The 23743-nt window shown below is 32.3% G+C and overlaps 1 protein-coding gene, 1 long non-coding RNA gene and 5 other non-coding genes across 7 annotated transcripts; 1 reads left to right on the top strand and 6 right to left on the bottom strand.

The window, feature by feature from the left end:
* Positions 1–476: 476 nt before the first annotated feature.
* On the bottom strand, positions 477–5610 carry LOC133035575 (uncharacterized). Its single transcript, XR_009686714.1, has 2 exons — positions 898–5610; positions 477–631 (listed from the first exon to the last, which is right to left on the bottom strand). It is a non-coding gene; the product is annotated as an uncharacterized LOC133035575 (long non-coding RNA).
* Positions 895–1105, bottom strand: LOC115711841 (small nucleolar RNA U3). Its single transcript, XR_004010710.2, has one exon. It is a non-coding gene; the product is annotated as a small nucleolar RNA U3 (small nucleolar RNA).
* On the bottom strand, positions 2004–2215 carry LOC115711848 (small nucleolar RNA U3). Its single transcript, XR_004010716.1, has one exon. It is a non-coding gene; the product is annotated as a small nucleolar RNA U3 (small nucleolar RNA).
* On the bottom strand, positions 3283–3493 carry LOC115711839 (small nucleolar RNA U3). The gene has a single exon (XR_004010708.2). It is a non-coding gene; the product is annotated as a small nucleolar RNA U3 (small nucleolar RNA).
* LOC115711849 (small nucleolar RNA U3) lies at positions 4482–4692 on the bottom strand. Its single transcript, XR_004010717.2, has one exon. It is a non-coding gene; the product is annotated as a small nucleolar RNA U3 (small nucleolar RNA).
* LOC115711840 (small nucleolar RNA U3) lies at positions 5271–5481 on the bottom strand. Its single transcript, XR_004010709.2, has one exon. It is a non-coding gene; the product is annotated as a small nucleolar RNA U3 (small nucleolar RNA).
* Positions 5611–9557: 3947 nt separating the features above from the next.
* On the top strand, positions 9558–13962 carry LOC115709593 (probable methyltransferase PMT7). Its single transcript, XM_030637724.2, has 7 exons — positions 9558–9993; positions 11004–11439; positions 11695–11984; positions 12256–12639; positions 12925–13171; positions 13258–13396; positions 13577–13962. Exons 1-7 carry the CDS (start codon positions 9819–9821, stop codon positions 13733–13735), a joined length of 1830 nt encoding a protein of 609 aa, XP_030493584.2. The 5' UTR covers positions 9558–9818; the 3' UTR covers positions 13736–13962.
* The last annotated feature ends 9781 nt before the right edge of the window (positions 13963–23743 follow it).

The following is a 23743-nucleotide window of genomic DNA, read 5'->3' as shown; positions in this document are numbered from 1 at the left end:
GTAAATTCTCTTTTGAATGTAGTAAACTATTCTGTTTTTGGGTTTTAATGTTGAATGTTATAGGAGTTTGAAGAAATGGAAGGTCTTAATATCCGAAAATCTGAGTTGGAATTTTAGTTAGATGATGAGGCAAAGATGAAACTAGCTAGATTTGGAGTTAAATATCCTTAATAATCTTCTTTATATATCTTGAGCATTCCAATGTCAACCGTTGCTTTCCTTTAGTTTGGTGATTAGTTGGAACATTTTGTTGTAGATAATGTTGATTTGGAGGACATTTTCAAGATGTGGTTGAATGAAGAAGCATCACCAACCTGCTCAAACTCTGTTGCAGTTGTTTTTTTGTGTGTTTGATGAGAATTGAGAAGAGTACAGTATTCTGATTTGTGGGATTGTTGATACTTGCTTTTGTTGTTGTTTGTTACAAAAGTCTTTAATTCAACATCTTAATTGAATTTGATAGAATATGCTTAAAATTTACCACGTTGAAGATTGTTGCTTTATGTTCTCATTTTCTTCAACATATAAACTATACATAGAGCCACATCTCAAGGATTCTCTTTACTTGAAGAGAGGATTGTGACCCCAACATATGTTGATGGACAAATTTGGCCTCTTCTATTCCACAAACCTGCAATAACAGTAAATAAAAATCTAGGCAAATCCACCTCAGACTATCTTCAATTAACATTTTGTTTGTGATGGGACACTATTCAGATTTACAATACTTTGTGATGGGACACTATTCAGATTTACAAGTATTGTTAGACATCTTAACTTGGGGTGATGAGACTAAAACACCAGCTAAGATCACAAGAAGAACATCTTAAATCATCAGTTGTCAATGAAAATTAACCAATAAACATGCCAAAAATAAAAAAGAAAAAAGATTGGAACCTGTCAGACAACCGACCGACCACCCCAGCTAGAGAACTAGCTGAGAACGATCCTCTACAGCCGTGATGATCCAAAGATCATCGAACCGTTAATCACGCTCTGATCGGACGGCCATAGTTCATCCACCAGGTTTGGTTTCCTGTCTCCTTAGAACTCAAGGAAACAGAGGTACGAGCCTATAGAACAGATCCTGTTCAAGTAAGGTCGTGCACTGAAGACCACAGGTTGGACTATAAATACATCAAATATTTCTTTTACATGGTCGATGTGGGACTCTAGTAACAACTAAGCATCCAGATGTGTGTGATTAAGTGATTACTCATTATTATTTGGGTTTTGTACTAAAATATATAACATGTAAAAGTGTGTTTAATCTTAAGACAATTACGTATATTAATTCACATAAAACAACTGCAAGCAACCATGGATTATTATATATTATATATATTAATCTCTTTTGGTTGTGAAAAATATTCGAATATAATCATTTGTGCCAATTAAATTATAGTATTTTAACATCAGAAAACAGAGAAACACACAGCACTTTAGAAATTATTTAGGCGATATAAAGTAATCATCATATATAATGTTCCAAAATGATTTGACTTTCTCATTCTAAATTGAGACTTAGAACAATAGTTTAAACACCTAAAACTCTACTACATTAACAAGAACCAAAACTGAAGATAACAGCTAGTCCTGAAGGTACACAGATCCATCTGTACAATATTTAAACACAAACAACAATACATTAAGAAATGAAAATTGCACAAGAAAAGCCTATCGAGGCAGAAAATCCCACAAGACATAGCTAAGCATACATTGTTTGCTTTGGTCATAAAGGTTTTATTAAATAAGTCTTGCTCCCCAAATAGTTTGAAGTTTAAAGTCTGAGCTTTATGAACTAACTTAACTACAACAAGCAAAGCCATATTGGCGTAGATCTTATAATTCTCAGCATCTTCTCAAAGCTAATAGATTATGAAAATTTCATTAAAGAGGAATTTATTTCAACAATAAGCAATAGAACAGAAACCAAATGAGTTGTACTCTGAATTGTGTTCTCCTAAGACCAGATTAACTAAAAAAAAAAGTAAAAAGATTGGAACTTGTCAGACAACCGATCAACCACCCCGGCTAGAAGAACTAGCTGAGAACGATCCTCTACAGCCGTAATCTTCTGAAGAAGATCTAGCCATTAATCACACTCTGATCGAACGGTCATGGTTCATCCACCAGGGTTGGTTTCCTGTCTCCTTAGAAATCAAGGAAACAGAAGTACGAGCCTATAGAACAGATCCCGTTCATGCTTCAGTATAAGAACACTACTTATTCTGTTCAGCTTATCGATGTAGGATACAATATCAATCTAACTGCAATAGAAAATTGTTTTTGTATTTTGTCTTTATTCAATGATACTATAATATTGGTTTAATATTTTATATATTTTTTTTAAATAGACTGAAAACAAAGCCTGAAATTTATTAAAGAAAATTTCATTTCACAATAGTATAGTCCTAAAAAAAAAGTGAAAATACTCTTAGAAGCCCTGTGGTGATAAAGCTGAGTATGATCTTGCTGACTTCTTCTGTAGCGGCGGTGGCGGTGGCGGTGTCGGTTTTGGGATGGGGCTGACGGGGGAGGGGGAGTTCATCGGACTTCTAATTGGTGGGGGTGGGGGTGGTGGAAATTTGTGACGTGCATGTGCATAAGGGAGCAAAGTGATCATAGCAAGATTAAGTAGTACTAACATTGAGAGCATATTAATGACATAGGATTTTCCCATATTCATATTAAAACAACACAACCCTAATAATAATATTCTTTAGATCAATCTCAAATCTCAATCTATATATAATATGTGAGCATTATTCTCAGTCAACTTTAAATTATTGTGAGTATTTCTAGTCAAATATAGACGGAGGAAATTGTCTAACATAATTTATGAGCATCCAACTGCTAAAATAATAGTGATGTACACGTAGTTCTAGTCAAATATCTAGGTACGTAGAATTTTGTGCTAAATTTGTTTGTTCATTCAAATATTATTTTAGACTATCCATTTTGTAAAAATTATCGAATGAAGAGTAGAGTATTCGGATTTGTGGGATTGTTGATACTTACTTGTTGTTGTTTGTTACACAAGTCTTTAATTAAAGAAACATCTTAACTTGAATAAGTCTCAAGGATTCTCTTTACTTGAAGAGAGGATTGTGACCCCAACATATCTTCATGCACAAATTTGGCCTCTTCTATTCCACAAACCTGCAATAACAGTTTACACTCAAACACCAGCTAAGATCAGAAGAAGAACATCTTAATCATCAGTTGTCAATGAAAATTAACTAATAAACATGCCCAAAAAAAAAAAGAACAAAAGATTAGAACCTGTCAGACAACCGACCGACCACCCCAGCTTGAGAACTAGCTGAGAACGCTCCTCTACAGCCGTGATGATCCAAAGATCATCTAACCGTTAATCACGCTCTGATCGGACGGCCATAGTTTATCCACCAGGTTTGGTTTCCTGTCTCCTTAGAACTCAAGGAAACAGAGGTACGAGCCTATAGAACAGATCCTGTTCAAGTAAGGTCGTGCACTGAAGGCTACAGGTTGGACTATAAATACATTAAATATTTCTTTTACATGGTCGATGTGGGACTCCAGTAACAACTAAGCATCCAGATGTGTGTGATTAAGTGATTACTCATTATTAAGTGATTATTAATCTTATGACAACTACGTATATAAATTCACATAAAACAAATGCAAGCAACCATGGATTATTATGTATATATATATATCAATCTCTTTGGTTGTGAAAAATATTCGAATATAATCATTTGTGCCAATTAAATTATAGTAAACACACAACACTTCAGAAATTATTTAGGGGATATAAAGGAATCATCATAAATAATGTTCCAACATGATTTGATTTATTTTAACAATAGTTTCAATTCTCATGCTTTTACAACAGTGTTATCAATTGGCTTCAATTCAAAAGGTAAAAACAACTAAATGTTTCTCTAGTACCAAACAGAACTCTACTGCATTAACAAGAACCAAAACTGAAGATAACAGCTACTCCTGAAGGTACACAGATCCATCTGTACAACATTTAAACACAAACACAAACACAAACATCAATACATTAAGAAATGAAAATTGCACAAGAAAAGCCTATCGAGGCAGAAAATCCCACAAGACATTATGCTTAGTTTTAACGAGGCAAAAATGAAACCAGATATAGCTAAGCATACATTGCTTGCTTTGGTCATAAACGTTTTATTAAATAAGTCTTGTTCCCCAAATAGTTTGAAGTTTAAAGTCCGAGCTTTATGAACTAACTTAACTACAACAAGCAAAGCCATATTGGCGTAGATCTTCTCAAAGCTAATATATTACAGTTTAATGGTGATCATGAAAATTTCATTAAAGAGGAATTTATTTCAACAATAAGCAACAGAAGAGAAACCAAATGAGTTGTACTCTGAATTGTGTGATCCTAAGACCAGAAGAGCCTCTTAAATCCTCAGTTGTTAATGAAAAAAATTAACTAAAAAAATAAGTAAGAAGATTGGAACCTGTCAGACAACCGTTCAACCACCCTGGCTTAGAAGAACTAGCTGAACGATCCTCTACAGCCGTAATTTTCTGAAGAAGATCTAGCCATTAATCACGCTCTGATCGAACGGTCATGGTTCATTCACCAGGGTTGGTTTCCTGTCTCCTTAGAAATCAAGGAAACAGAAGTACGAGCCTAAAGACCACTATTTATTCTATGCAGCTTATCAATGTGGGATACAATATTAATCTAACTGCAATAGAAAATTGTTTTTGTATTTTGTCTTTATTCAATGATAATATAATATTGGTTTAATATTTTATATAATTCATTGCTCTTTCTTTCTTTGGTAACATTTTTGCAGCTTCAGAATTATCTTAATCTCAAATAGGAACTTAAAATAGGCTAAAGGGTATTGCTCTTAGAAGCTGGTATAGAGGTCTTCTTTTCATACTTGTTAATCATGCAAGAAAAGAAAATATTTTCCACAAATTTGATTAGAAACTATTTTTCATTTTATTTTTTCTTTGTAAAGGTATCTGACCAGTAAGGAAATTATAGTGAAGTTTGGTTAGTTTGTAATATGGTTTGGACCAAGTTACACACTTACACTAGACATGTGATTTGGAAATTATTGTTGTTGTTTACAGGTCTTACTAGACATCTTATCTTAACTTGGGGGTGATGAGACTAAAACTATATTTATTAAGGAGAAATCAAATGAAAACAATAACCTCTTAATTCCTCTGTTGTTCATGAAAATTTACTAATAAAAACATGCAAAAAAAAAAAAAAAAGATATTAGAACCTGTCAGACAACCGACCGACCACCCCAGCTAGAGAACTAACTGAGAACGATCCTCTACAGCCGTGATGATCCGAAGATTATCTAGCCGTTAATCACGCTCTGATCGGACGGTCATGGTTCATCCACCAGGTTTGGTTTCCTGTCTCCTTAGAAGTCAAGGATACAGAGGTACGAGCCTATAGAACAGATCCTGTTCAAGTAAGGTCGTGCACTGAAGACCCGAGCTTGGACTATAAATACATTAAATATTTCTTTTACATGGTCGATGTGGGACTCTACTTCTGTCTTAACAACTAAGCTTAGCACCCAAACGTGTCATTAAGTGATGACTCTTTCTTAAAACAACTAATTTATATTAATTCACATAAAACAAGTGCAACTACTTGGATTATTATATCTTTATATATTAAAAGTGTCTATCTAACGGTATTTCTTGGTTTAACATTCTTGGTTTAACAGAATATACTTAAAAATAAAAGAATATTCTGTTAAATTTAACGATTAGGTTTGATCCCCCGTTAAAAAATAAACCCAATAATTAAACCCAAAAAATTAAACAATCTTTCAAATAAACAATCTTTTAAATATTAATAATCTCTTTTTAAATTAAAAAAATCATCTTAGCCACATATCTCTCTAACAAACCTATCTTGGGAGAATATTAATAATTTTTTTATTTATTTTTTTAAAAAAAATATATAGATAAAATATCTAGAAAAGATAATATAAAAGAAGATTGATTGTGTTGGCTTAGAGATTTTTGGGCTTGGGCTTAAAAAAATAATAAAAAAAAAAAGATGAAATGTGCTGTAATTAGTATTTACCTTATATGTTTGTGCTTATATGTTTGTGTTGAAAAATATTAGAATATGAAAATATTATTGGTGCTTATTAGTAATTTGCAAAGAATGTGAAAGTCTATAAATATATAGTTGTGTAGCTATTATTAAATATGAAATGAGATAATAGAATTTTTTTTTCAATTAGAAGATTAATGTACATTTTACTATTAATAACATACATTATTATAACACAACTATGTTTTACTTACTAAATATACTGACACATATTTTATTTTTATAAAACAAATCGTTCAAATAATTATACTATTTTAATTATTAATTAAAATAAAAAACTAAAATATTAAATAAAACTAACACTACAAGCACACGTAACAATCACCTAGTATATATATATATATATATCAATCTCTTTTGGTTGTGAAAAATATTAGAATATTCATTAATTTATATAATCATTTTCTTCGTGCTCTAATTAAATTATAATCATTTTAACATCAGAGAACATAGAATGATCTCATGTTTTTACAACACTGTTATCAAACTCTTCTACAATAACAGGAACCTGTGAAAAAATAGATATCATCAACAATGAAATGAAATATATTTATTATGTCAGAGGAAGCTCAAACATTCAATAAGGTTTTTCATTGCTATACGCCCTGTTATGGTATACTACCTACATCCAGTTCGTAACAAAACTAAAATTTGTATGAATAAGAATATGGTAGATAATGGTCACTGGCCGGCCGCAAGAGTGGTCCGATGGTAGTATGATGCAGGCCTGATTTTTATTTTTTTATTGTTAAAATGAATAAAGGTTTAAAATATATGTTCGATAGTGGTCCGATGTTACCTCTTTTTTGTGTAAAAAAATTGGTAGATTCGGGCCACTATCGGATCTACATCTTCAATATTTACTTATTTCAACAATAGAAAGACATGCGTAAGAACTAATTTTTCATTCAAAATACAAATTTGACCAAATTCAACCCTAAATCTAACATAAACTCACAGATTACGGAGATTCATCATATATTTTAATCCTAAATTAATAAACTCATACATTTTAACTCAAAAATACAATGAAATGAAATGAAAAAAAAAGAGGGCCCGAAATCTTACCTTTGACATTGTGATGATCTGGCTACAGTGGTCGTGGGTTGGTGAGAGAGTCTGAGATGTTTGATGTTAGGGTTTGAGTCGGTGCTAGTCCTTCAGATCGGGAAGAGAGCAAGAGAGAGTAAAGGAAGAGAGAGGCAAGAGTGTGTTGAAAAATGGGAGGAGTAATTTAAGAAATTGACAAAAGTTGGCCTAGTTGGCAAATATTAGTTAGCTACACAAGGTGACATGACATCCATCTGGGTGACACACTTTAATTTGACTCACCATCGTTGGCTAAAAACAAGGTTAATATTTTTGTACTTTCATTGAAAGCAAAGAAACACAATCTTTATTTTGAGTCTTTTCAGGACACACAAATATGGTTGTAACCAGTGGCAGACCCAAAATTTAAAGTGAGGGGTGTGTAATTTTATTTTGTAAGGCAGGGGCAAAAGTAAACTAAAAACAAAAAATTTTATGCTCTTAGTGAGATTTAAACCCTTAACCTCTAACTTATATGAAATATAGCTTAACCATTACACCAAAGTTAATATTATGTCTACAAATATCATCTTTTATTACAAATATATATCGTAACTAACTAAATTGCACATATATATATTTTTTCATTTTATTCAAGGGCGACTGCCCTGCCTCGCTTCTATGTGGGTTCGCCCCTTTTGTGGCAATCATTCTGGGCTACAAAGTTTATCCAAGAAAATACTAAGGCAGGGTTACTTTCGGTCGACAATGATTGAAGAATCAAAAGTTTGCGTGAAAATTTGTGGTAAATGCCAAAAGTTTTTTAAAATCCCCTGCACCACCCAACGAGTTGATACATATGCAAAACCCATGGCCCTTTGCTATATGAGGAATATACTTGATCAGAAAATTACCCAGAAAAAAAGGTGGAGTGCTGTATGCAGTAGTGGTCGTTGATTATTTTACTAAGTGGACAGAGGGCGAACCACTGGCAACCATTACTTCCAAGAAAATTTTAAATTTTGTAGGAAAAAATATTATATGTTAGTATAGACTTCCTAAAAAAAATCAGACAATGAAAAATAATTTGACAACTAGATGTTCATTAATTTCTCCACGACACATGGGGTTATAAAGAGTTTCTCAGCAGTCACACATCCCCAAACAAATGGACAAGTCGAAGCAGTCAATAAGACACTGAAAGACACTATGAAGAAACAACTCAAAGAAGCCAAGGGTAATTGGTCGGAGGAATTGCTCGAGGTACTTTGGTCGTACAGAACAACTGAGAGGACGACAATTGGGCAAACTCTTTTTACTATGGCTTATGGCTATGAAGCAATGATGCCAGTTGAACTAGAGCCTCTGTCCCACAGAAGATTGATGTATAATTAAGAGACTAACTATTCCCTCCTAGGAGAGTCACTTGATGAGATTGATGAGAAAAGAGATTTAGCAAATCTAAAGCTACAAGCTCATTAATAGAAAGTAGCTCGGTACTTCAACAAGCAAGTAAAGGCAAGAAAGTTTTTTGTGAGGGACAAGGTGCTCAGAAGAGTAATCCTAAACACTAAGGACAATGCATCAGGTGTGCTCAGGCCTAATTAAGAAGGGCCATATCAAGTAACGGAAGTTACAAAATCAGGAGCATATAAGCTTGGTCGTTATGATAAAAATATAGAGCTAGTTCTAGTACCATGTTATTGGAACAACGAGCATAAGAAAATACTACCAATAAATACAACAGGTCCGAGGACCATATAATTGCATAATGATCGAACATTACTCTTAAGTAATGGCCTTCTGAGTAGACCTCGTTCAAAGGTTCAAAAACAATTGATGCTAAGGTCTAATGACCAACTATATGCTAATTTGGGCCTTAGGCAAAAATAAAAATTGGGGCCCAAGTAAAAAAGTGAGGTTGTTAGGATATGAACTCTAAACCTCTTAATTATTGTTCTAATTAAATTACCACTAAGCTACTATATATATATATTTAGTATTATGAGTATTATTTTTTATTATATGAATAAGAGTGTACACATAAACTGTCCATGTTGGCAGTAAGCTAGATAATATGGAACCTCATTCATCTTATCCCAAATTCTAACATAGTATTAGAGCCACTTGTGATTCGTTGTGAGTCTAAAATGCCGCCGATCCAAAAAGATGAGCTATAGAAAAGAGATGTTTGTGATCTGTTGTGAGCTCAAAGTGCCACCGCTCCGAAAAGACGAGTCAAGTATCTCCCCTTTAATCTCTATTTATAACTTTTCGGCTAATGTGTAACCTGTTTCAAAATTTACAAATTTTTTGACGTATACATCCACAAATAACACCAAAATTTAAATTTAGACAATTAAGTGAATTGATAATTGAGATAATTTATTCCAAAAGAACTTTATATTAAATAATAAAATGCAAAATTTATCCTCCTTTTATTCATCTAGAGTCACATCACGTGTATCTTACGTGCAAGCATAATTAGTTAAACATACAAAATTAACAAATGATGAAGCTTCTATGTCTGTAAATAACAGAGGAAGAAGAGTAAAGTCGGTGGTGGTAATGGTGGAGTGGTGGTGATATAATCCATACACTGACTCAAGCTGATATCTTTTTCAGATTTGGAAGGACCCCATTTGAGAATTTCACAAAAATGGGTGGTGGGTTCGCTCTACGCTCGGCTTTCGATTCCAAATCTGGCCGACTCATTATGCTCTTACTCTTAGTAATGGTTGCTTCCTTCTATGCCGGCACCCTCTTTGGAAATCAAGCTCCCATTTACGTTTCTCAGCTCGATTCCCACAATTCTTCAGCTTCTTCATCTCTTGGTGCGTTTGTTAAAACTTAAAGCCTCGTCTTTTTAGTAAATATATGATAAAGATTCGATCTTTGTGTCATGAGATTTAGTTTCAGATTATACTTTTTGGCCATATTTGGATGTGGGTTTTATTGGGTTTGAGCTAATTTTTCTTGGTTATGTCTCTTCCTATGTTAATTAGATTGATTTTGGGTTTGTCAGATTGAATTGTTTTGAGGGTCTTTTAGTAGTTACCTAAGTGGGGAAGCATATGGTTTGTAGATCTTGTTGATAATCACATTCAATGGGATGGGCTATGCTATATAACAACTTGATAGTGGACAATGTGGATTGTTTTGAGCTGAATGATGATACTGTTTTGACTTACTTTCCCCTCTTGCTTGGTTGATAATCTTAGCTTTTTATGGGGTCCATTGTTATTTGCCAGTACTTTTGATGTAAGGTTATCACTTATTACCTAAGAAGGATCATTAGTGAAACTTGAAATGGCTCTTTAGGTTTGATCACAGAAATTCTTTTAGTTTCCAAATATCTTTTGTCTAAATGACTTTTCTCTTTAGATCTATAAGATTATGTACTCAAGTAGGTGTGTATGTTTTGAATTAAAAATTAAGCAAAAGCTTGTCTTTACACATGTCCTAACCAGTTTATCAGTCCATCATCATATATGCTAATTTATAAAATTCTAAACAATTGAAAGTCATTTAGATTTGAGACGCATTTAGCTTATGATATTTAATGCATATTAGATGAAGTAGTCTGTTATATGGGATTGTGCAGATAGGTTTGCTTCCTTGGGTCATAAAAATTACAATAGGGTGTGGTGGAGCTTGTTTTCTGATTCTTTTTCGGTTATTAGGGATTGCTTAGGTCTCATTTTATTCATGTAATTAGTAAATTACTTCCTGTTTTCCCTTCCTGAAATATTATTCTCTCCTGTTTCTGGAGAATTTTTGTGGTTTGGGTATTTTTTGGATTGCTACACTCCTAATAATTTGTGATCATTTGGTTTTTTTGAAGGAGTCGGTAATTCATCGTCTACAAACCATTCGTTGTTTACAAATAAAGTTGCTCTTTCATACCGAAGAACGCCAACTGAGATACCTGATAGTGGTTTGGATGTATGCCCGTTGACATTTAACGAGTATATCCCCTGTCATAATGTTACTTATGTTAAGCAGTTGCAAAACTTAGATCTCTCCAGAAGAGAGGAACTTGAAAGACACTGTCCCCCACTTGATAAGAGACTGTTTTGCTTAGTCCCGCCACCAGAAGATTATAAGATTCCAATTAGATGGCCAACCAGTAGGGATTATGTGTGGCGAAGCAATGTGAATCATACACATTTAGCTGAAGTCAAAGGGGGACAAAATTGGGTGCATGACAAAGGTGAAGTGTGGTGGTTTCCCGGTGGTGGTACCCATTTCAAACATGGTGCACCTGAATACATCCAGAGGTACCTCTTGCTATAATTTTTCGTTTTTAATAATTATTCAAAGAATGTACACAATAGATTTGCTGTTGTACTAGTTTGTATGTTATTGCTTATGAGCACTTAGCATCAGAATTGAAAATATGATGTAACAACTAGGCCTTTTTATAGGATTTAATATAGAGGGATCGGCTTAGAATGTGAAATTTCTATTATTATCAAAATGGGTCGAGTTAAATTCTATCTTTTTATAATTTTTTGATGATTTATGAACTGCAGGCTGGGAGATATGATAACAAACGAGACAGGTAATCTACAGTCTGCAGGGGTGTCCCAAGTTTTGGATGTGGGATGCGGTGTTGCTAGCTTTTCAGCTTATCTTCTTCCCTTGGATATACAGACAATGTCATTTGCACCTAAAGATGGTCACGAGAATCAAATTCAGTTTGCTTTAGAGCGAGGAATTAGTGCAATGATTTCTGCTATAGCCGCAAAACAACTTCCGTACCCCTCTAGTTCTTTTGAGATGGTACACTGTTCAAGATGCCGTGTGGATTGGCATGAGAATGGTATGTAATCAATTTTTTGTCTTTTGATTTTGAAATGTGATCAATAATTTAATTTTGTTTGGTTTGTGATTTTGTTGTCATGTGGTTGGTTCTTATTCATTTTTTCATTTTAGGGGGTTTATGTTTTCGGGTTCCAATGGTGTAGATTATCTATTATTAGATTTTGCTTTGGCATTGGATAGAATATTTTGCATTTGAAGGCCAATTATGAATCAATGCATTCGAACCCCAGCAATCTCGAGTACTTACAGACATTCTTCATTTTGTGCAGATGGTATTCTACTAAAAGAAGTGAATCGCCTTTTGCGAACAAATGGATACTTTGTCTATTCTGCCCCACCTGCTTATCGGAAGGACAAAAACTATCCAGCGATTTGGGAGAAATTGGTTAACATAACCTCTGCAATGTGTTGGAAACTCATAGCTCAAAAAGTTCAGACCGCTATCTGGAAAAAGGTGGATGATCAATCATGTCTCATGCGTAATGCTGATGATAACATTTTAGATATATGTGATTCTGTAGATGACTCTGCTGCATCATGGAATACACCACTCAGAAATTGTGTTCAAGTCAAGGGTGCACAAACACATCCTCAAGAACTTCCTTCTAGACCCGAGCGACTATCTGTGTATTCACAAAGTCTTAGCAGAATAGGTGCTTTTTCTCCTTCCCTCTTTTACTGTGAAAATATTTATAGTTTTCTCAGCTCATTGATTATAAAACTATTACAGTTAGAATTAGTTAATAAAGGCTACATGAGTTCCGTTTTAGCAATTAACTAAGTTTGACAACAGGTTTTCCAACAACACTGAATATCCGAATTTGGGAAGGAATAACAATTGTAGTTGGTTCGCGAATGTAGAATGCAGAGTATGTTAATGTAGAATTACAAAGTAATTGTTCATGAGGTGAGATAACTGATTATTATGTTTATATCAGGTATTAGTCAGGAGGAATTTGCTTCAGATACAGCCTTTTGGCAAGAGCAAATTAGTAAATACTGGAGGCTTATGAACGTCAACGAGACAGAAGTGCGAAATGTCATGGATATGAATGCTTTCTGCGGTGGATTTGCTGTAGCATTGACTGCATCGCCTGTTTGGGTGATGAATATAGTTCCTGCTAGCATGAAGAATACTTTGTCAGCCATTTATGATCGCGGTCTGGTTGGTGCTTTTCATGATTGGTATGTTCATGTTATTCGAGAAACTTTTTATATACCGATGTTTTAGCTTCCCCACGAAATCATTTTGTAAATTGTTTCTGCATCAGGTGCGAACCGTTCTCAACTTATCCTCGCACGTATGATATGTTGCACGCCAACCATCTTTTCTCTCACTATAAAAACCGCGGGGAAGGCTGCACGCTCGAAGATATCATGCTGGAGATGGATCGCATTGCACGACCTCAGGTATCAATTTTATAAATCCCTCTCCCAAATCCCAATTGCATGTCATGGCAACAATCATCTTAGTCAGAATTTAGAGTAAAAAACAGAAAAAATTTCGTAGCGAGATTGTCATTGATCTAGTTGCAGCTGTGGGATTTGTTTACTCATGTGGAAGAGTTCATTGACAAGTTTGTTTCACAGGGATTTATTATAATTCGAGACGAAGAAGTCATCACCTCGAGAATTCAAGCTCTTGCTCCAAAGTTTTTGTGGGATGTTGAATCCCATGTCCTAGAAAATCAAGAAAAGAAGAAAGAATCGGTGTTAATCTGTCGAAAGAAATTCTGGGCAATCGTCTGAGTGAGAGGTTCATTTATGTTAGAGAAAGAGCTTGAATTTTTTTCTTTTGCTCATGTAAGTTGTTTCTTCTTGTATCTGTTGAAATGGTAGGATGAAGTTAGGTATAAATGTTTCACACTTATATTCATTACTCATTACTTAATCTTTATGTAAATGTGTAGAGTACTACTACTTGGCATTTTATGTGTTCATGTCATGTGAGGAATACCAATTTGATTCCTTCCTAATTCTTTTTACTAAGAAACTTTTTCTCAACCCAACTTAACAAGTTTTCCAAAAAAAAAAAAAAAATGAAAAATCCCCATTATATAAACTCACTTTGAGTAGTAGAGTAGGTTGGTTGTGTTCGAGGTCGGCTCTGAAATTTGTTGGCTTTAGGAAAATAAAAATTATCGAGCCTTAAGAAAATAAAAATTATTGAGCCTTTTAGTTAAAATATATATCATATTTTTGAAAATTACTAAAAAAAAAATATATATTTTTAAAAAAGCAATATTTTTTTGGGCCTCTGAGCTAGCTAAGCTCCTAATTTGCCTTACCTCAACTCCAACCTTAATTCTGTTTGAGCTAACCTATACTTCCATTGCAAATAATGATAATAATATTGTTGGGAAGGTCAAGAAAATTAATCAAAAAAACCCATGCATGCACATTATAAAGTTCAATGTTTGAATAGAAGAAATGTTATTTAAGTTTTTTTTTTTTTTTTAACAAAGATGAGTAATATAATTAGACTAAATTTATGATGACAATACATTATTAAGGAGTATCACACAAATCTTTTTATTACAACATCTAAAAATTCAATAATTATTAATATAATGTCTTAATAATTATATATCCCCTCATCTGTCTACCTTTATGATTTTTTTTGAATTTATTACATCATTACATACTAGGGGTGTACGTCGGTCGGTTTAGTCGGGTTTAGGGGTGAGCAACGGTCGGTTTTGTCGGTTTTTTACACATAAAAAATCCAAAATTCAGTTTTCCGTTTTTATGGTTCGAATCCGAAAACCGACCGACCATTATAAAAATATAAAAAAACCGACCGTTTTAATCCACGGTTTGGTCGGTTTAAACCGACCAAACCGAACTTCATTTTTTTTTTTAAAAAAAAAAATAAGTTTTTAAATTTTTTATAATTATTTGAAAACTAAAAAATTAAAGTATTGTATCAAATATCATATAATTTAAAAATAAAACTTTCTTAGTTAAATAAATAATGTAAAATAATTTTTTTAAAATTTGTTCAAATTATTTGTGCTACTAATATGGTAATGAGTTATATTAAAAAACTAGTATTATTTTATAAATGTGTGTATATAATACGTAAATGCATCAAATTATAATAAAATAAATAATGAATAATTGAGACTTTAAATAAAAAAGATATAAGTAAACTTAGATTAATAAAATTTTATATTAAATATGTACAAAAATAATATATATTACATATAATATATATGTTCGGTCGGTTCTCGGATTAATCGGTCGGTTTGCGATTGACACTAAAACCGACCATGTTAAGGCGGTTTTAACCGAAGTCGGTTTTTTCAGTTTTTGGTTTTTTCGGTGTCGGTTTTTTCGGTGTTCGGACGGTCGGTTTACTCGATTTGGTCGGTTTCTTGGATTTTTTGCTCACCCCTCAGGTTATAGCATATTTTTATTAACCCAATATAAATATCGAGTTGCAAAAATTTAATCGTAACCCGCCCAATGAAAATTTAGAAAAAGTTCAACCCGCCTAATGATTTTGTCGGTTTGGTCGGATTAACCCGTCTAAACCGTTCTTCATTTTTTTTAATAATTATTATTGTTAGTTTCTAGAATAAGTAATAAAAGTTAAAAAAAAATAAAAATATATTATTTATATTTCAAGCTAAAAAATGCTATAGTTTAAATTAATTTTAAGAACTTTAATATAAGATAAATATAATTGAGTAAACATAAAATAATTGAATAAAATAATAAAAAAAGTGATAATATGGTATAGATTTTAAACTTTAACTTCAATATCCAAATACATTAAAAATTATTAACTATAAAATCTAAGTTTTAAGTTAAAAATTAAAATGTCCAAACTTTAAATACAAAATAATTTAACTAATAAATGTAATTTATATAATATAAGGTATACACTTTTATTAAAAAATATATAAATCGGTTTAATTAGGTTTATTCGGGTTAATTGGGCGGTTTAAAATAATTTATAAACCACCCAATATATTCATTGGGCGGTTTGGATTTTCATTATATTATTTCGGGTTGTATTTTTTGTCGGTTTATTCGGTTTGGTTTGGACAGTTTATTCGGGTTGGGCGGTTTGTAAATTTTATTGAACACCCTTATTACATACATGTTACTAAAATTATATGTTAATGAGTCCTAAACTCTAAATCTCTAATTCAACAGTTAATTCTTAAAAAAATGCAGCAAATGAATTTCTCAGCTCAAATGAAACTGAGGTACAACTTTCCATTAAATAGACAAATCCAATACATTGAGAGCCAATACAATAGTGTTAAGTGGCATATACAGGCAAAATCAAAAAGAGAGAATATTCTCTCAATAATGATTGCACAATAACGACTTCGCCAGTTGTAGGTGTTAAGCTCCCCTGCTCTAAGGTGCACCAAATAGAGTGTGCACTCACCATGCATACACACTCACTCATGGTTTCTAACACCACCCCCAAACAAAGGGGTGATTCTTTTGTCCCGAGTTTTCCAAGGAGAAACCAAAAACGAGTGTGTGAGAGACTTTTTGTTAAGCAGTATGGTACTTGATCTGAGGAGGGTATGAAACGAATGTCAAGTTCTTTCTTCATTATCTTGTCACGAACAAAGTGTATATCAATCTCAATGTGCTTTGTTCTAGCGTGATAGATAGGATTGGAAGCTAGTGCATTAGCACTCTCATTATCACACCAAATGACAGGAACACTTGGTAACTTGACTTTCAATTCTGTAAGCAGTGACTGAACCTAGGTTATTCCAGTAGAAACATGAGCCAATGCTCTATATTGTGACTCCGTACTTAACCGTGAGACAACTGCTTGCTTTTTTGATGACCAAGCAATCAGTGTATTTCCAAGGTACACACAATAACCATCAACAAATCTTTTATCATCAGGGCAACATGCCCAATCTACATTAGAATACCCTTCAAGTGACAGTCTTTCACTGTGTCGAATGTGCAGCCTATGATGAAGAGTTTCCTATAAATAATCTTTTTGCTCCACTCCAGTGACTTGTAGTGGGAGTTTGAAGAAACTAACTCAATTTGTTCACAGCAAAGGCAATATCAGGCCTTCGGTGACACAAATACTGAAGAGCTGCTATCAGACTTCTGTAGGCAGAGGGATTGGTTAGCCACTCTCCATCATTTTTCAACAAAGATTTTCCTGAAACCATTGGTGTTGGGTATGATTTCAGGTTTACCATGTCATATTTCTTCAACAAGTCGGGGATATATTTTGCCTGAGTTAGGTACATTCCTGTTTTATCTCGATGCACTTTTATGCTAAGGAAGAAGTGGAGCTATCCAAGGTCTTTCAGAGCAAAAATTTTGTTCAGTTCTTGGACAAACTTGTTCAATTTTGTAGGGTTATTACTAGTCACAATAATGTCATCTACATAAATTAGAACAAGCATGATCACTTTAACTGTTGAGTAAATGAACAGGGAACTGTTAGCTTTAGAATTTTTGAACTTCCAGTCATTGAGGGTGTGCTTCAATCTATCAAACCAAGCACGGGATGCCTGTTTCAATCCGTACAGTGACTTGTTCAGCTTGCAGACATGATCTGACTTGTCTTTATCTTCAAAACCTGGTGGCTATACCATATAAACATCTTCTTCTAATTTTCCATTAAGGAAAGCATTGTTGATATCTAATTGTTTGACTTCCCAATTTCTAGATACAACAAGGATTAAGAAAATTTGAATTGTGGTTGACTTGATTACTGGACTATAAGTCTCACCAAAGTTAATACTAGGCCTCTAATGAAACCCTTTTCTAACAAGCTTAGCCTTGAACCTTTTAAGAGTTCCATCATTCCATTCTTTTGATTCAAGTGCTTCTTCAATACAGCTTGGTTCAGCCAGATTTGGATTCCATTTTGCTTGACCAAGGTAGACTTTTGGTTTAAAAATGCCAGCCTTGGCACGAGTCACCGTGGGATGAGTTGGTACTAGCTGTTGTGGTGTTGGTTCTTTAGCCTCTTGCTCTTGTATTTCATGTTCAGTATTAGGTACATCTAAAGTGTCAAGATAATCAGTGTGTGTGCTGCTAATATCAACATGTTCACTAACCTCAAGTGTGTTATTGGTTGGTGTTGCTTCAAGGGAACTTTGTGAGTGAGAAATTGTACCAACAAGAAGTGGATCAGCAGGAGGTGAAGTGTTTGTGTTGGCAGCACCAAAGAAGTGCATGTTTGGCAACTGTGACCATTGTGAATTGTGAATAACAGTTTGTTGTTCATGGGCATAGGTGTTTAGGAAGCCATGTTTGAAGGAAAATCCTTTTTATTGAATACAACATTCCTAGAGATGTACACTCTTCCTGTGGAACTTAAGCACTTGTAGTCTTTGTGTGACTCACTGTAGCCAAGGTTCACACACTTTAGTGAGTGGAATTAGAACTTGTGTGTTTGATAAGGTCTTATGCAAGGAAAGCAAGTTGCACTTAACACTTTTAAGAAGAAATAATTTGATTTTGTGTTAAGCAACACTTCAAAGGGAGATTTTTGGTTTAAAACAGATGTATGTAACCTGTTAATTAAGTACACAACTGTTTTAAAGGCATCAACCCAATACCTAAGTGGCATGTGAGCCTTAGCCAAGAGCGTTAATCCCATCTCAACTATATGTCTATGTTTCCTCTCAGCTCTACCATTTTGAGCGTAGGTGTGAGGACAAGGGTGAGTGAAATTGATGCCATGTTCTAGGGTAATGTCACTGAAATATTGGTACTCACCTCCCCAATCTATCCTAATGGTTTTGATGGTTCTTTCAAATCAATTTTCAATAAGTGCTTTAAAGTGTGAGGCAGTAAGTGCATCCAATTTGGATTTAAGAGTATATATCCAAACATATCTGCTAAAGTCATCAATAAAATAGATATAAAATCTATAGTTTGTATTGGATATTACAGGAGCTGGACCCCAAATTTCTGTATGCACCAGGTTAAGCACTTTAGAAGCACAATTTGATGAGTTCTTGAAAGGAAGAGCATGGGATTTCCCATATTGATAGGCATCACAGAAATGAAAGTTTTCACTGATTGATGGATTAATATTAACAATTTCTAAGACTTGTTTCAACACCTTACTAGAAGGGTGTCCAAGTCTTCTATGCCACATATTACTAACAGAAACTAATTGCTCATTAACAACAAATCGAACTACATTTTTTTTTTTTGTGTAAAACAGAAACACTAGTAAACAAACTACACTGGTTTTGATTGCTTTCAATAGAATGAAAAGGGTAGTGGGAGTTGGACTTTGATGCTGGTGGTGGAAGCGGTACAACCCATTTTTAAGTGTCCCTTGAAGCAACACCTTCTTTGTTGCCTTGTCTTTCACAAAACAAGAATTGGAGTGAAATTCAATGAACATAAACATTATTATCAATAGTTAATTTAGATACACTGACTAAATTCTTGGCGATTTTTGGAACAAGCAATAACTCTTTTAAAACTAAATCACTAGCAGAGTTAGTTTGTAATTTGCTACTTCCAATATGAGAAATAGTCACTTGACTACCATCTCCAATAATTAGGTGATCCTTACCACCATACTCCACCTTCTAGTTGCATTGCTAGATGAGGAAGTGACATGGTTATTGGCTCCACTATCAACATACCATTGATCACAATCCACAATTTCAGGTGAGGCTATAAAGGCATTAATGTGACCTCCTCCACCTTGCTAGCCTTACTGGGTTTTTGGATCATGACCCATGTAGGATTCATCATATCTGTTATAACTGCAGCAGAGTGACCATACATGCCACCCACTTGGCAGGTTGGTTTTGAGTTGCTTGATCTTCTTCTCCCTCGACCTTGATATTCTCCTCTGTTATCTGATGAACTACCACGATTTCTAAGGTAATGACCATGACTTCCTCTTCCTCGATTTGGATTTCTTGCTGGTTTTCTAAGTAGGTTATAGAAGCTGCAAGGTTAGTAGATGGTCCTGTGTTAGCTCCAGAGGTTCCATTTCCCTTGTTGTTTCCTCCCATAACATGTAACCTCTCGAGTTTGCGGTCAAAATTCAGTAGCATGTCTTGAACTTCCTGTCAAGAAATGTTAGTTTCAATCTAAACAACACTAGCAAGATATTGGGCATCCAAACCAAAAGTCACATTATAAATAAGATGAGCCTCTAGATATTGATCTCTAGCGAGTGCAAGGCTATCAGACCACATCTTTTTTTGTCTGAGATACTCAACCATGGGGTTATTCTTTTCCTTGTGGTTTGAATCAGAGTTCTGGTGTCATCCATTTTGGCTCGAGAATGGGTTCCAAAGTATCAAAGTATGAATAGCTGGCTATAAGTCAAGGCGAAGTACATAAGTCCGTGCTTAGGACTCATCCAGTTTAAGGGCTCTATTTTTTTCTTTTAAAAAATATACAATGTTTTAACAATTTTCGAAAATACTACACACTACAAAAAAATCTTACTTTTAGTCACAACAAAAATTGTGACTAAAAGTGAAAAAATTGTGATAAATTATAAATTATAATTCATATGTTGTGACTAAAAGGTCCGCGGCTAACAGTATTAGTTACAAAAATTACAATTTGTTGTGACTAAATGTATTTTTAGTCACAATACTTGTTGTGACTAAAACTAAATTAGTGACAACTTGTATCTAAAGACTATATTTTAGTCACAAGTAACATTTTTATTGTGACTAAAACTAAATTAGTGGTAACTTGTAACTAAATACTATGTTTTAGTCATAAATAACATTTTGTTAAAGTTACATTTAGTCACAAAAAATTTATGTTGTGACTAAAACGTTATCATTAAAAGTAGCAGTTTTTTGTAGTGACATCTTCTTAAAACAAACCCAATTACTCTAAGGCATATTACTAATTATGATACACTCTAAAAAAATGTCTCCACAATAAACAGTGAGCAATTAATTATAACCTTATCAAGATTTTTTGTTTCTTACATAAATGCATCACTCTTCATTAATACAACCTTCTTTGGTATTAAATTCAACATAATACTCTTGATCATTACACTCAATTAATTTGTATGATATTGACACACTATAAAACTCAATATTAAATTACACACTAATAATAATATAATATTTACTTGTAGTGTTGGGTAATGGGTATCTACCTTAGGGTAGCCTTTAGTATTATTAGATAGTGATGCATCATTTATGCATTGTAAAAAGTGGGTAAGTACGTAAAATTCAAATTATCAATATATATAAGCCTTGTTTGCAATTTGGATTTTAGTTAGAAAAAAGTTTCATGAAGAAAAATAGTAAGGAAAAATAATGAAAGAAGAAATATTTTTTACAAATGTATAAGGAGACTTATAATAATCCTTCTAAATTTCATAAAATTATACTAATTAATAAATTTTAATAACAAGGCTTTCGAGTTCATTGATTCACCTTTCAAAGTGGTACATATTAAAAACGAGCTTTTTCAACCATGTTCTTTAAACGCATATTTTATCTAAAATAAAGAATGAGTTTTAACAAAATTAGTTCCAACCATGAAAAAAAAAGATAGTTCTATATAATAGAGCATGAAGAGTGAGCTCTCTAAATATAGAGAGTTCTCTATTTTTTCGTTAATTTTTTTAATATTATTTTAATTAAAAATACTATTAACTTTTTCATTATTTCATCAAATTAATTTATATTTAATAAATTTAAATTATAAAATATTAGTAAAATAATCAAATGCTAACTAAAATAAGGAACGTATAGTTAAAGCAAAAATAATAAAAATGACTCTCTACTTTAGTTTTTAGCTATTTTAACTTAAATTTTGGTAAAAAAATATAGAGCACCATTAGAGATAATCACATCAAGATACTAAAATATTGCATATAATTTAGAAAAAAAAAACTGTTTAAAAAAAATTGAAAGTGATTTTTTTTGTTTTAAAAATTTTGATTTCTAATTATAAAATTGAAAAGTAAAAAAAGTTTTATAGAACATGTTTTTGAAAAAAAATTTCACCTTTCTACTTTTAAAAACAAAAAACTGATTAAAAAAGTGTTACCAAACACCACCTAAATTTTTCTTTCTAAATCTTTACGACTGAAGGTAGATAAATTAATAAAAGTACATCATTGTAACGAGATCTAACAACAAAACCCTAAATTTAATACAAATACTAAGTCTATTAATCATAGATCTTATAAGTTAAAACGACAAAAATCTATTATCAACTTATATTTTAACAAAACAATTAAAACGTTTATATAAGCCCAAAATAAAATTTTTACAGTACATTCATCAAAATTGTACCCAATCAAAATCTCAATATCAATATTTATTGAAAAAAGCTACAGTGGAAAGAATCTCTCAATATCAATAGGAACCTTACTTTTCATGTATATACCATTATGATTAAACTGTCAAGAATTTGAAGAATTAATACATATCTAATAATCTTATTGATTATATTAATTAATATGACATCTTTTTGATAGAATTCGTTTGGAACGTCGTATTAGGTCGTATTGTATTGTATTGTATTAAATTGGATTATATATCATATTTTTATATGATATTATGCTAAACTTTAATTTATACTAAAACATTATATATTTAATTAGGTGCACATAAAAGTTAATATCCCATATAGTTTTATATAAAAATATTATATAAAATACAATTCAATATAATACTATACAATACAATACGGTTTAATACGTACCAAATAAACCCTTGAGGATCTAAATAATTCTTAGCATGTAGCATAAGAATTTGACAATATATATGTCATTATTTGAAGCCCATAATTATTTAAGCTTGCCTTGTTCGATATTGCAACAAAATTTTCAAAATTTGAGCTATACACCCATTGGGTACCTTCAATGAGAATTATTTTTCTACAAAATTAATAAAGGAATAGTTTCAAAAAATACAAAAAAAAATAAAAAATAAAAATAAAATTACAAAAATACAGTCTATACATAATTTTCAACATTTTTATGATTTTTTAAATTTTATTTACATAAAATACTGTGTTTTAGTGTATTATATTCTTATTATTTCGTTGTTGATTCTTTGTTAATTGTGCATATGTTTATGTTGTTTTCTTATTGTTTTCTTGTTATTTTTATAAAATACCGTAAAATTATGAATAAAAAACCATGAACGTAAAAATATAAAAAATTTATAAAAATTAATATTTCATATAATTATCCTATTAATAAATGCTATATTGAATGTAAAACAATTGAATAGTAGCTTTTAGTACTTACCTTCCTATTCTGATAGCTCACTTCTAATGCCCTCTATTTATTATAGACCTAATTAATCGAGTTTTGAGTCATATATATATATATATATATATATATATATATATATATATTTTCTTGCAGCATATCTAAGAAATAATGATGCTTTAACGTACACATTAATTTTAATGTGTATTATGTATCCAAATTGGGATGAACACACAAAAATGCATTGCATTGAAGAAGTAGAATATCAATAAATGAATGTTTTCTAAATTAGCTAATTTTAAATTTTATACAAAAAAGAAAAAGGTATATCTCAAACGCTAAATCAAAATTTTTACATAATTTTCTTTTCCAAATTATTGAGATTGTTAAATTCATACATCTGTCTAATTTCGTTATACTTTACTAAAGTGTTGATTGTTCATGTACTAATTAAATTGTGTTTCTCAAACATTAATATCTACGGCCAATTCATCTCCGAATTTTGATATCTATTGAATTGTGTCTCTGAACTTTATTTAACATGTATCAATTCAACTCCGAACTTTGAA

Source organism: Cannabis sativa, chromosome 3 (genome assembly GCF_029168945.1).
Source record: "Cannabis sativa cultivar Pink pepper isolate KNU-18-1 chromosome 3, ASM2916894v1, whole genome shotgun sequence".
Classification (NCBI taxonomy): Eukaryota; Viridiplantae; Streptophyta; class Magnoliopsida; order Rosales; family Cannabaceae; genus Cannabis; species Cannabis sativa.
This window is presented reverse-complemented; position numbering and strand designations above follow the sequence as displayed.